General features: G+C 43.9%; 1 protein-coding gene across 1 annotated transcript in view; it reads right to left on the bottom strand.

The window, feature by feature from the left end:
- LOC115391391 (neural-cadherin-like) overlaps positions 1–14,785 on the bottom strand; it is a 102,125-nt gene that overhangs the window by 18,264 nt on the left and 69,076 nt on the right. The window contains exons 21-28 of the mRNA XM_030095630.1: positions 14,072–14,301; positions 13,295–13,572; positions 11,012–11,226; positions 9,393–9,520; positions 9,104–9,231; positions 5,226–5,349; positions 3,672–3,855; positions 3,098–3,264 (exon numbers count right to left, since the gene is read on the bottom strand). Of these exons, the coding sequence (XP_029951490.1) occupies positions 3,098–3,264; positions 3,672–3,855; positions 5,226–5,349; positions 9,104–9,231; positions 9,393–9,520; positions 11,012–11,226; positions 13,295–13,572; positions 14,072–14,301 (1,454 nt within the window). The remainder of the gene's footprint in view (positions 1–3,097; positions 3,265–3,671; positions 3,856–5,225; positions 5,350–9,103; positions 9,232–9,392; positions 9,521–11,011; positions 11,227–13,294; positions 13,573–14,071; positions 14,302–14,785) is intronic.

Here is a 14,785-nt window from a genome sequence, read left to right as displayed (position 1 = left end):
TTTGTTCTTTTGCCTGTTGCACAACAAACTCCAGCATAGGGATCCTTTGCTGTGTCTAAAAATGGCAAAAAAATAGAAGTATTCGCAGCCATCTTCAAAAGTCCTCAAAGTTCATGGAGGGAGTCAGCTTGAATTTTTGTCACCCCATTTTTCAATTTTACTCTCAAGCATTGGAATCTATCCTGACACAAATCATGTGTCAGTGCTGGAGCGGCTTAGAAAAACCGAATGCTGCTGCTGAGGGGATCTTCCTGTAGGAGAGCGTATCCTCAACTGAATCAGCTCAATTACAAAGATGTTCAAAGGTCTGAAATAAACACCTAGGACAGGTCTCACTCTGCCAGTGGTTCTGACATTCCCACTGACTTACAAAGAAAGGAGAGCATGAAAATCACAGGTATTCAATCTCTCGGAGCCGCACCGCACAGCGGTGTCAAAAAGACTTTTACAACACAATGAAACAAGCAAGTCCGTTTTCCCATCAGCTGCTCTAACGTGATTTGTGTTAGTATAGATTCCAATGCTTGTGAATAAAATTGCAAAACGGGATGACATTAATTCTAACTGACTGACAGTCTGACAGAGCTGGACTCCAGCCATATTGCGCTGCGCTGATGGGTAAAAACAGATCTTGAACAAAACAGCATTACGAGAAGTAGGCCAGCTCCCCTGGTAAAGAAACGGCAGGCAAAGGTTGGGGCAGGAAAGTATTGTGAAATCTAACTTCCCAGACAAGGCGGTGGTTGAACGCGCCAGAGAAATGGCATGAAAATTTTAGTGGCGAAAATTAATTCAGCAATATTACAGCCATGACGCTTTTCAGAGCCGCCGTACACACCGCTGCGTGGCACAGCCCAGGACCATCCCACAGGGAAGGTATACAAGAAACAACAATTATCTTCAGCAGTTAAGGATGAGTGAACACAATGGACTCAGCCAATGAGAGCCTCCCATAACTGCGGCTTGTACATGTCCAGGGCTTAATTGGAAACAGTGGGGCAAGATAATTCACATTCAGCCCAGCTTGCATTAACTATTGCTCCCTCAGCATGGGCATCTCAAATGTGCTTTCTCTCCAGGACACACACGTGTGTACCGCGCACGCTGACACACACACATACACACACACACACACGCAATATGTGTGAAATGTTGTCCTGCATTTTGGTCTCCACAATTTAGGTAGGTAAGTGTAGAGGATGCTCAGGTTCTGGACCTGACAAGTGAATAAAACAAGGAGACACGAGCACACACACACACACAAACACATGCACACAAGCACACATGCACGCACGCACTCAAAAAGCGCCAAAGCTGACTGCGCTCTCCCCATTGCCTCACACTGCCCTCAAGTCCACAGCAAAAATGAGCAAAGGACTCAATCAATATTTTGGAAGAAATCTGATTATATAAAGTTTCTGCAGCGCCCCCAGAGATCTATGCAATCACAGTGACGCACGAAATGTTCAGGCAAATGTAAAAAGTCTGAGGATGGTGGACACTGCAAAAGAGCAGTCGGCACTGAAACACAAGGTTTTCAAGAAGGAGCACCGCCGGTGTTCTCTGTGTTTTCCGCCACTTCTGTGTAAACGGACATCGTTGTCAAAACATTCCCGCTTAAACGAGAAACTTCAGTGAAACAGAAATGCAAAAATGATGCGTTTTCATAACGAGGCCTGAAAATTGTGAAATGATGAGCGAATATCACAACTTAACAAAACTGTGTCAACATCTGCCTCAATTTTTGTCTCGCTCTCACACACACCCACACACACACACACACAGAAACCTACATACAAGGTTTTTTTTTTTCTTTTTCTTTTTTGTTTTTACACAGAGACACCGCATTCCTTGGAGAGCTCCATTCTGCTTATACCCAGCTAGCCTCCGGTAACCTCTGTGTGAAAGTGTGGTTATTTATTCAGGGTGCACTCTATCCCATATCTGCCCTTAAGAACAAAAAAAAAAAAAGGGAGGTGGGGCAAAAAGGCAGCCCTTTAAATTAGAGCTTGTTGTTGGGAAACAGCGGGCTTGTGCTCAAGTGTTTATAAGAGCTTTGAGACAACTGGGCTGAAAATGCTTCAGTGTGCTGCAGCAGACAGACATCAGATGTTTTATACAGCTCACCAATTCCGCTCCGGAGAGGGTTTCACAGAGAGGCTTCACAGCCCGCATACAGTAAAGGCTACAGCCTTTTCCTCTCCCTGTCACCGCGGGGACCGCAACAAGGGAAGAGGACAACATTGTTTTTCCTCTTGTAGTGCAAAGATCCAGCGAAGAACAAGAGATGACGCTTTAAACAATGCTGTCTGACAAATAACAAGCACAAGCACAAAGACCAGATGTTTTCAAAGACAGACCGGTGGTGTGGAATACGCCCAGACCGTGGCGGGCTTCGCTGCCAACAGGTGACCTGTGAGCCAGCCAGAAGTGACAGCCCGAACAGAGTCGTTTACTTCCAGATGCTATTCACACTTCTGCTGTCAGTCAATGAGACGAAAGGCTTTGACAAGGAGCACGGGCTTCATATCCACTCAGGAGTGTGCCAGGCAGGGGAGGCATGCTATTACCGAGGTTTGCCAGAGTGAAGACGACTTGACTCCGTGTGAACACCCTTCCACCTCAATTGTGAGCCAGCGAGCGAGCAGCATGTATGCAGACGTGAGCTTGAGCTCAACACTTAAGACAAGCTGTGTGAAAACCCCAAAGAGCCGGGCAGGGATTCTGACCTTCGTTTATCGCGCGGCACATTGTTGCTCTCTTGCCATACCAAACCGGCGTCGAAACATTAACAACAGACAGAAATAACCTTGAATACGGGATGCCTCTTTTCTTTTCTTCTGTTTTTTTAAAATCTTCTCCTCTCTATAGCAACAGGCTGCACACTTTGTGAAAGACCTTGTTGAGAACATACATATGTCAGTCAGCGGCCCCCTCAGTATCCACCCATGTGTCTCCAACCCTGATATTACTCACTCTCAGCCTGACAAGCATTCGCGGCAATCATTGTCTGTGCCTAATCATCACATCATTTAAGGCTCACAAACAAGACAATCACAGCTGTCAAGACGGAGAAGGGTTACCAGCCATGACTCACCTCCAAGCGCAGGTATTCATTCTGCTCCTGGGAGAGCAGGCTGAGGATGACACCGGCGGCGGCGCGGGTCCGAACTCCAACCTGGACGTTAGTCCGTCGAGCGGGCAGGGACCACAGGAGCTGGAACTGAACGTGGCTCCGGCCGTCGAAGGAGAACTCGGGAGCCACTTGTCAATCAAAAAGCACAGAGGGCTTGTTCAATTAGCTTGACTGTCATGCGGGAAATGCGAGGTTATCACAACGACGGCCCGCTACTCAGAAACACTTCATGTGAGGTGGAATTAACTTCCCACAGACTCAGGTACTTCATTTCCTTTGTGCACTAGAAGTGTAAAATCAAAATTCAGGATGTAATGGCAATTATTCAATGTCCCAGTGTCGAGTTATTGCTTTACTGCACAGATGGAGTAGAAGTGAACCGACACAGAACCAAAAAACGCAATTTCCAGTCAAGTCTAGCTGTAGTTTATTTGATGGTTTATTTGTCTAAAAGCAAATGATGAAAACAGCGTGAGTTCTAGTGAGAACTGTGTGCCTTCCTCACACGGCTGCAATGCCGGACATAAGTGCTTACCTTGGGAACACTGTGGCCCCGTGAAGCCCTTTTCACACAGGCAGCTGAGTAAGCCTCGCTCCCCGTGACAGCGCCCCCTCTTGCCACACGAGGGAAGGTGCTCCATGTTGGTGCAGCGGTCATCGACGAGAGTGCAGCCTGGCAAAGTGCTGGATGATTTAGCAGGGGAGCCAAGGTCGTATAGCTAAACGGAAAAACAAGAAAAGCAGAAAAAACATCGAGAGGAAATGAAAAACTTAGAAAAGAGGAAAATCAAGTGGTTCGAAGCTTCTAGCGTTACCTGTAAATAAGTGCTGAGAAATGTGACTGAAAAACACTGCATGCAAGATATATGCAGCATATTTCTGATTGTTTAAATATTCCTAATGTCTTGGGAAATAGGTGCTTTTTATAATGTAATGCCATGCGGGGACGTGGAAGTGTTTCTTGAACAAACAGAGATAAAAAGAAAGGACTTATCATGCATACAGTTTGTGAATCTGTGCACTTTATCATCCTATAGAGTTGGCTTTAGCAGCGCTTAGCCAACCAGCTCCATCTTTTTTGTATTTCATTTCTGCAGTGTACAGGATTTCTTTTTATGTAATTTAAGCAGCTCTGCGGTGGTCGAATGAATTCATACCGGCGTGATGTGTGTGAACAGTCTGCTGTTCCTAACTCGCAGCTCTTAGCCCCATGCTAACTTGAAAGGGTTGATAAAGTAATTCAATCCGTTGGCTCTTCTGAGCGTCCCATGTTATTGAGCGAATTGAATGAATCAATTTTTCATGTGAAAAGACTTATTGTGTGGAGCTTGTGATGCCCAGAACAATTTATCCACCGTTTTACAGCCTCGGTAGCCGTGGCTTACACCAGGGCCGAGCCTACCGTTTAGCCCACAGCCATCTTATAATTACTCGTACTCCCTGAAAAGGACACAGAAGTCTAATATTTACCCTATACAGTTAGAACAGTCAAAACTGCACAGCGATGTGCACTTGACACCTGGAATTGGCTGGTCAGTGAGATCTCTTATTTCTGCTTACATTGATGCTGGCGGCGTGCAAATGGAGTTGCTGCACCGTCAGCAGCAAAACAAAAGGGTGTGAACTTCAAAGGTCGCAGTGCAGAAGGTTTCAGATACAGATAAGAAAATGTTATTGACCTATTGCAGCAGCGCTAGATGTCTGCACAGATTTGTATGTATCGCAATTAATTAAATTTTCAAGGTCTTTTACACACACAGTCCAGTTTGACAGTCGATAAAATGCAAGGATGTAGCTATACCATTTATAATTACACTTTTGCTTTATTTAAATCATTGAACACCGAGGTCAATGACAGCTGATTTCAGAGAAAGACACGCTTATAGACACTGCCACATTGAAACTGACCAAACAAAAAGTCATGAGCGAGCAATCCAAACATTCGGTAGGTTTTCCAATGCAGCCGCAAATTCACATTTGCAATCTAATTGAAGCCGATTCCTGCTTCTCCCATGTGGTCCTTCATTCAAACAGGTAAACGCAATGAAAGTGTCAAGTACAGCCTCGTGGCAATACGTCTGTACTCTACCTTGCTGTCCACGAGCAGATTCCTGATACATCCTGTGTAGTGTTTGTGCTGCAGCTGCGGGTATTCGTAAGAAATGTTCTCATTGACCCCACCAAGCTGCAGTATTAGACTTCCATTCAGATACCTGAGAAGAAAGAAAAGCAAACAACTTAGGAATGGAGGAGGCAGACAGGACGGCACAATATATACGAGCACAAGGCTACAGTTTCAAACACAATCCAGAGAAACACACATGTACGCCGTCGAAGCCATCAAGGTTAAAATTCATAGGTTGTCGCCGAGGCTGTTACCATATTTACTGCTTTCTGACAACAAATGTGACATGCTATTTCTTGTCTTTTTTCTGCTTTTGATTAAAACGTTGCTCGGTAGGTGAATTGGGTTTGTCTGGGGCAATCAAAACAAACTGATCTGCTCTGTCAACTCAAGACTGTGTACACACAGCGATAGATTCAGCTTGTTAACAGCTCTATTTACTGCTTTATGGCACTTCTGTTTGTTCCTCCTCGTTTCAAACTGGACAGCCTATAAGGGGCATTGTAAAATTAATTATGATACAAATTGTACAACGAAATAATGAGCACAACAGCAGGGTGAAAGACAAACGCGACAGTGACCAAGCAAAAGTGGCAATGAACAAAAACAGAGTCAACGATTAGGTGGCATTTTAGGGATCATATCAGAAAATTTCATCAACAGTTTTTTTTTTTTTCCTCCCTCCAGAGACAACAGCCTGGTACACTCAGAAATTGCACACTGTGAGCCTCAAACAGCCCGAGTCGCTTTGTGATAATGTTTTGATAAATAATGCAGCTTCTACATAAAAACCTTTTAAAGATGCTATTAAGTGGAAATGTAAAGCAACAAAATTCCTTTTTATAGACGCTATAACATGAAAAAGCCTAAACAGAATGAGAAATATCACTGTGTGGCAGAACAGGAAGTGTTTTTAGTTGGTGGAACGTGAATATAAAGCTATCTGGATGTTTTGAAAATTGTTAGATTTTATGTTGAGCCAACCCATTTAATTACGATCAAAAGAAAATGAATCTGCTGCAAATTATTATTTATTCAATGACATTAATTATTTATGAAGCAAAACCAACAAGCTTTTTTCGAGTGTAGTTGGTAGTCCGAGCCACTCATCTGTGAGAATCCGGTTTGGCCTCTGTTGTATATTTCATTGCATTTCAAATCCTTTACTTTCAAATTTCCACAATCAAGAACGCTGTCAAAAGACAGCACCGCGTTCAATTGAAAAACCCATTTGTATTTGTTGATTAACTGCATTTTATGAACTAAACTAGGAATCAGTTACTTCATCAACAGACCAAACTCTAGAAGACATCATTAGAAGCTGCAGCCTTGACTAACTTTTAAAAGGTCTGCATTTCAATATTACAGGCTCTTCTCAAGTGTTTTTCTTCTAATCTTTCAGGACATGGTCTCAAATAAAAAATGCCAAACGCTGACTATGTGGTTGATGTTATGTAAATTTTGTGTCAAACACCAGCGTTCCAAATGTCAGGAAGTAGGTTCTGCCTGCCACTACGTAATAAAACACAATTAAGCATCCATTATTAAACCGCTACAGACCACCAGGGAGCAGAAAACATATATTTTACATGAGACAAGCGTTTGGTAAATCCCTAGGAGGGCTGACAAACCGCATACGAGGGAAGATCCTGTATGTATATTTAGTAGCGCATATCTGGCTGCTGTGTGGTTCGGTGGTTAGTAAGATATACACACACTGTACACGTCTGATTAAGAGCCAATGGACTTCTGCTCGGCTGGTTCGTATGTTTGGAGTTTCTGTGTTTTCACTGTGCATGAGCGGGTTTTCTTCGGGAGGTGCGGTGGGCAGTATTGTGCACATCACCAAGAGTTGTGAACATATTGCATTAGTTACTCGGAGGGCTGCAGCGGTTCGCAATCTGCCCTCGCAGCCAGAATATCCTTGAGTCCAGGCTTGGGGGACTTTCTGCATGTTCTCTTTAAAGTGTGTTCTGGCTCGCAGCAAGATCATGCAGTTCAAGTCCGCGCTTGGACCCGAACTCGGGTTTACTTGGAGGTCATGACTCCAGATCGTTGGTATGCATGAATGTGTGTTTAACTGTCTGAATCACGGGAGAATGTCACCTCGCAATCCTTCCATAGTTCAATGATGCAGTACAGAAAGATCGATTGATAGCCTCTTAGGAAAGTAACTTACATTGCTTTTAATTCTGTCTGTTAAGCATCGTGGTCTTGATATAATGAACATAGGATGAAATCACTCATTAAAATCAGCTGAAGGTAGAGGAAAATGGCCAATATTTTTAGATGCTAAGTCTTGAGGGTTTATGGTTCAGGTATTAAGGTAAGATAAGGTTTATGAAGGTGCAACTCCTCTGTAAAGTTTAGAGAAATTGTAAATGAGCTTCATTAGCTTCAGATTATATTCAAGGCATCATTTACACAACATTTTACATGAAAATGGTAAATGAAACTTGCTGAAAATACTCTGACTCCGTCTCCCTGTAAATGGGGGGAAAACACAAAATTCTGAAAAAGCTTCGGCTGTGCCTCCTGCTGCTGCACATGACAGCACCACGGCCATGGTAAATAGTTCTTCTGCATATGTAGATGAACAATAACAAGAATCACAGCCTCCACACTGCCATGACTCCCAGGCTGTATTCTCTGAGATTTGAGAGTAGACGGTTACCTGCAATATCAATCAAACTTCATGGTTTGTCCATATAAAAGTCAGTGTACTTTCAATTAATGCTAATAGCACAGTGTCCATGAGTGACCGAACATGAAAACTGCATGGTGTTCAGCGTTTGTGCTGCTGTTGTTTTCAAGATGTTGCCGTGTAAACACTGAACCTTTTTGAAATGAAAACTCAAAAATGACGGGTTTTTACTTGGAAGCGTTGTCATGCCGACGGGGTCTGAAGCTCACAGTCCACTTGGTGAACTTGAGAGAACATTTTCACACACAACTGTTAATGAATAGCAAGCAGTCTGGAAATACAATATGTAGAACTTGATTAACGGTCTAATTAATGTTAGTCATTAGCCACAAACTGGAGAAGTGCTGTTTTCATTGATGTGTTACAATGAATTAAATAAATACAATGAATTCACCGCACTGCTGCTAATTGGTCACTCTAAATTGACTGTAGGTGTTTGTTTGTGTGTGTGTGTGTGTGTGTTTCGGCTCTGACTGACAGCGGCTCCAGGCTGTCCCTGCCTTTCACGTGAAGTCAGGGATCGACTGCAGTTTAACGTAGTCCAAGTCTGCGCTCGGTGAAGTGATCACAGGAGGAGGCTGAACAATTACGTCTGGTTACGTTGCTTTTGTAATCCAGTTTTACAGTTTTATTAGTGTTCATTATTTTTTCACATTATCTGGTGCTCCTCATGCTGTGACTGCTTATGCCCTGCTCCTAAGGGCTGTTTGGCTCTGTGGGAGAACAGAGGGGGATATTTAGAAACTGTCCCGGAGGGCCATGAATCCTTTCAGGTTTATAAACAGAACAGAACAAAACCTCAGTAGATTAGTATTGTGCAACCAAACACACATACACACACGCACACACACAAAAAAATACAAAACCCTAGAAGGCTCTCTGGAGAAATCCCTAAACCCTAATTGTTAATTACTTACTTCAAAACAAATGTGACCATGTTTATTCATGTGTCTACTTATATTCCCATTTACTTATTATACTGTAATATACAATAACACTAATACAATTTATAATTGATATTGCGATTTGGTCTCATGAGTGTATAACTATTGGCTGCCCACAAAATTCAGAAAAAAGCAGTTGTTTAATATATGGTGCAGAGTTGGTTGAAGTTATTTAATGTGATCATTGATTTTACTTCTCTCGGTTGGGTGTGACCCCTCGAATTTCACAGGATGAGCGGTCCTCTGTCATCGCCCATGAGTCCACGCCTTCCGTCTCCATGACGATCGCAGTGGCACATCGATCCAGCGTGAAGCGCACCTCCTTTAAATTGGAGAACAGAGAGAAGAGAAGTTGTGACTGCTGCGAGGGGATATGAGACTGTACCACTGCTGGGCACCGGCAAAAAAAAAAAAAAATCGCAGTATATATTCTAAACTGATGTCTTCGCTGTTCACAGGGACGACGTGAAGTACTTCTCTTACTTTACTGTTGCTCCGCACATCAAGGCGATGCCAGCGTCTGTCCGCCACCCCGACGTTATTTGTTAGCTGAAGAACGAGGGTCCCGGAACCGTGGTTGATTTTCAGGCTCGGCGTCCCGCCAATGAGCTCTGAGGAGGACAATCATCGGCATCAATACTCACTCAAGCACTCATAAAAGCCCACTGAAGTCAGAAGGAGTCCAATGCGTCAACACGTTTAACATTAAGAAGGGGGGGTCAACAAAAACACTGAAATCGGATGAAATTCAAACAGAAAACGAAAAGGAAAAGGCAAAACAACGAGAGGAAAAAAAGGCAAGATGCAAATAACCAGTTTGTGTCGGCACAGGAAGGAACCCAGGGGACCTATGAAAGAGTCTCACCTCAAAACAAACACACTATCAACAGGAGGAGAGGGTGACAAAATAACGCAACGCAGCCAGAGCATGGCAAAGAATCCGAATGGCAGCAGAAACAAGGTTACAGGAAATAGGTGCAGCTGCTGATCTAATAGGAGATGAAAACCAATTGAAGGGCCGCTTCACTCAAACTGCGGCTCATGCGGCGCGTTGTGGATTATCCACTAATGACAGCACTGTTTCTGGAATGAGGCGTTGATTTTTTTTTTTTTTTTTCTTTTTTAATCTCATTTTTAAATGGTATGAGCCCAACAAATGAAATTAAAGTCACCTTGAACGTAACAGGGTGGAGGCATAAATCTGAGAGACAGATATTACCGAGCTTTAACGAAAAAACAGATGTCAATTAGAAAGTGTGTTTTAACTGAAATGAGCTAAACACACGAGTAAGGAGGTTGAAAATTATGTGTCTGTGTTTTTTATTTCCATCCCTGACAGCCACACAGTGCCACTGAAGCAATCACATTTTATGATATTTACATAAAGGAAAACCCACTACTTTACGTTTCCATCATCATTATCATAAGTCTCTGTTCTTGTAACAGATAAAAGTAGGGTCGTACAAAAAGACATCACTACCTACTGTCTGCCGAGTGACATGAGTCATTGTATTAATGAGCCTCCTTTCAGGTTTTCCCAGTTCGGATCGTGCAGCACTTTAATATCATTCGAAAATAAAGCCATTGTCATTACTTGTAAGTGTATTGTAAATATGAGGGTTTTATACGCAGCCCTCAACATACTCGATCACCCATTCGGTTTGATAAAATATTTAGCAGCGTCCTTCACCTGGACGACTGAGGTGTGAGCCTTTGTGTCAGCGAGAATAAACCCTGCTGATGTGTCCTTGAAAGAGACACTGAATGTCTACCGGCTTCAAAAATCTATTTGAAAAGCCGAACTGGGAAGAGGAATTCCTTATGGCGCATGATAAAATATTACTTACACGTTGGATGATTGAAGCTACTTTGCCCGCGCTGCACTACATCAGGTGCTTACTGTATTACTTAGCCGAGCGAGCGTTGGGATCCCTCAGCAGAACACTAACCAACAAAATTTGCCTCATATATCTGATTAGCTACCACCCAGTAATTAAACACACAAAATTAAGCTCCAAGTTTTAGTGCAATAATAATGGCTCAGAGGCCTCTGGGACACACATCTAATTATCTAGACACTTTTTTTTTTTTTTTTTGTGTACCTATGGCCATGTAGTCCTCGCTGTCCCCAGGCAGGAGAGTGGCCAGTGGGCCGGCATACAGTAGCAGGCCGTCGTCTTCGTCCGTCATAAACTCCAGTGAAAGATGGCTATCAAAGCATGGCCTTATGGGGGGAAACCAGGCATAGCCGTTGCCAAGGAAACTGAGGCTCGTCTGCTGACAGTCTGGCCCCTCGAGCTGCGGGGGGCAGTGGCACCTGTAGCACCGAGGAGGAAAAACACAAGTGAGGAAATCAAGGCAAAAACAAAAGGGGGAGAAACAATCAGTGTCATTCAGGGCTGAGCTGGGAGAAATCTTCCCACTGTCCAATCTCAGGAGACGTGCGCGGCGACTTGTCCCCGGCGTACGTGAGAGCCGTGTTGATTCACACGGGCGGCGGTCTGACTTGGCTCCTGCGAGCTGGCAGTAATCGGGAGTGCTACGAGAGTGCTTTTATCAATCGCTTGCATTAGCCACGAAGCCCTGAATATTCAGTTCTACATTAAATCAATTAACACAGCATTACTCCGGCCTATTTTTTATCTGTCGCTGCTGTCTGCGCTCAGCTCTCCGGAGACTGTTCCTACTCTGCACATCATGCTTCTTTTGTTCAGAGATAATTAATTCTATTTTTCTCACTTTTCTGTGTGTCATGCCACCACAGATGTCCTGGACTTTTTTTTTTTTTTCAGCACACTGCTCTTTCCTATCTTAAATGTGTTACACACTGGCTGATATCTGTGCAGCTGCCTCTTCCTGTATTTCCGATTGTAGCCTGAGTGTTAGGGATCACTGCTCTTGAATGAACTGGGAAATTAATTTCTCACCGTGACTTTCTTGAATGTGTTTGCGTGCGGGATTGTCACCCTACATACTGATGACGGCCGGAGAAACGCCGTGAAGAGGACGACGCATTTAGCAATGAAAAACAGCACATTCAATCACTGTGATGGTGAAGATTGAGGAGACTGGTAGATCTCATCCTGTCCTCTCCACTGCAGGCATGTGAGACAAGCTGGTTTTCCTGATAATGTCAAAGCCATCTATTTTCATGCAGTGTCTGAGGAGGGCTGTGTGTACTGAGGCTGTTAGGGGCTGTTTCTCCCATCGCTGTTTATTCTGCAGAGGGGCAACACATGTCAGGAATACTGATCTATACACAGCAAAAGGGACGGGTTAGGGTGAGCGTAGCCTTGCGCATACATATGCACACGCCAAGCACCTCACTCCCTCACTGCTCTTTCATGTGGCTCGTGAGAGCAATGCCAGTCCCAATCAGGAAGTGCATGGTATGTTTTTTTTTTTTTCCCACTTCTGACTGACAATATCTGATCAGCTGCTGTCTGAGGCTTCTTGTTAAGCTCCCCCGACAGAGGATCGCACCAGAAATTGGATTCTTTATGGCTGTACTGCATTCACATGAGAGCATATATAGCACATACGGCATGATATTCTTTTTACAGAACAAAGGCTTTTCTCAGCAGCGTGCAGATCAAATGCAGCAGAGACAATTTGAGAGATAAAGGGGGAAAGTGGGTTCTGTACATGCTGTTTCTTAAGACTTTGCCTGTGACAAACTTGCATGTTCATGTAAATGGAATTAAATGAGATTTTGAGAAGTTGTGAACATGAGGAGGTGGGGGGGAAGAGTCACACTAATCCCCTTGCCCTATATTTATATAATCTGCGCATTAGTGTGTGCATGAAATGAAATGAACAGTTTCTACTGCTGCAGATCCGCACAGAAGAAATGTACACAGGGAGGTGAGGGTCTTGATCCTGGATTCACACGTTTATCAATATTTAGAGTTCGTATTCAAACCACAGGCATATGTCCTTGATTAAAAGGGCCCTGCGTTTTCTTTTTTTTTTTTTTTTTTTAGCCATATTTAAAGGTCTGATGTTCAGGGTTTTAAAATTCATGATGTGCTGACAGATGCAGCGTTCAGTTGTTTGGAGCAACTTGCACATTCACGTATATTGCCACCATCGGAAATGGATTCACGACTTTTAAAAAAATGATGCCACTTTATATTTAGCTGACTGCACAGAAGAGGAGCTTGAAACTGTTAGGTCAAGTTGCAGGGTGAAGGAGATTTTTTTTTTTTATCTCACATGGGGCACTGCTTGTAATTCCGGACTCATTCTCTAAGGTGTCACTCTGAAAGTGAGTCTAGCAGGAAAAACTGCGGCACATCACAAAAACTCTTTTTCCTGTTTCCCCATCCCTTAAAGCCTTTTCCATCTAAAGCCTTTCGAAAAACAACTGCCGGCATCCGTCTCACCTGTAGCCGTTCTGGGTGTCGACGCAGGTCCCCCCATTAAGGCAGGGGTTAGTGGGGTAGGAGGAGCAGGGCTGACGGGTCATTTCTCTGGCAGCGCAGCCACACACGGCCAGGGACGTCACCTTCACTGAGACCAGGGATAAAGCACCTGAGTCTATCACAGTGGGCCAGTCGCTGACGCTTAACTGCGTGGAGCAGCCGCCGGATGTCTTGCAGTCCGTGCGCACACACTCATCTACCTGCACCTGCTTCACATTCGCACGCAGGAGTGACTGCAGCTGCCGAGAGAAAAGAAATAAGGGAGCAGATGAGGGAGAATAAGATGAAAATTACAGTAATTGTGACAGTAGATAAGAGGGAATTGTGTCTGCGGTACTGGTGGAGCGGGGGGACTCGGCAAAATGTGTTTGGAGGAACAAAACAGCTTCTCAAGCAATGCAAAAAAGGAAGCTTCCAACATAAATGTTTTATTAGTCCATAACCGGTTGTTGTTAGAGCCGCAAGATTTAGAGTTGGCGGTGTCAGAGAAATCACAACAATGCACAATGAAAACATGGGGAAAAGAAAGCATGTAACAGAAAACAGGAAGACATGAACAACAAATGAACGCGAGAGACAAAGAGAAATGACAGAGGCAGGCAGTAAACAGAGAGAAAGTTGGTGGGAAAATAAAAGGGCAGATAAAAAGCCCTGTTATCGTTTCCCCTCAAGCTCCCGAGTGTATCACTTGATATATGAGCACTGATCTCTATCTGTCCGACATGATGGTATATGTACCTTCTTTTTATGTGTGGCGAGGATAGCGTGCAGTTTCTCCGGGCGCAGGTAGCCGCTATCAGTCCGCACGTAGAAATGGATGTCCACCGTTTTCTCCTCTTTGTCTGCGATGCTGAAAATGTTGATGCTGGCCGGTCTGACGGACAGGGCATCAGACAGGAAGTCCCAGAACGCCTCCAGCCGACTCTTCCCCTCGACACGAGAGTCGATAAAATCTCTCGCCGTAATGCCTTGAAGAGACAAATAAAATGGCGGTTCGTGAAATAAGAGCTACTGACTCGTCGCTGACAACCACAGTGTTGATCAAAGTCTGAAAAGTTCTTGATTCCATTAGCACAAGAGGCACCCGAACATCTCGCTCTATTGATCTTTTTCTCCACCGAGTTCTTCCTACGGTAGATTAGTCGTCGTGCAGTCAAGTAAAGATCATTTATTTCTTCACTCCAATAAAGTCAGAGTCTTGACAAACGGCCTTGTACAAAATATTTTAATGACCATAAAATCAGTAACATTTGCGGTGGCGCCTCAGAGTAATGTCTGGAGAATGTGAGCAGTCATCTTTAATCTCCCAAAAATGATAACGACTTGGAGTCAGAGGCATCCATAATCGCCTTTGACTCTGTTCACCGAATGGCTTTTTAAATGTCAAGGACTTTACCTGACACTTTCAAATTGACCTTTCTAACTCAGATTTGCTCTGAGAGACTGTCAGAA

Source organism: Salarias fasciatus, chromosome 7, assembly GCF_902148845.1.
Source record: "Salarias fasciatus chromosome 7, fSalaFa1.1, whole genome shotgun sequence".
Lineage (NCBI taxonomy): Eukaryota > Metazoa > Chordata > Actinopteri > Blenniiformes > Blenniidae > Salarias > Salarias fasciatus.
The sequence above is the reverse complement of the archived record's forward strand: the minus strand, read 5'-3'. Positions and strand labels throughout refer to the sequence as shown.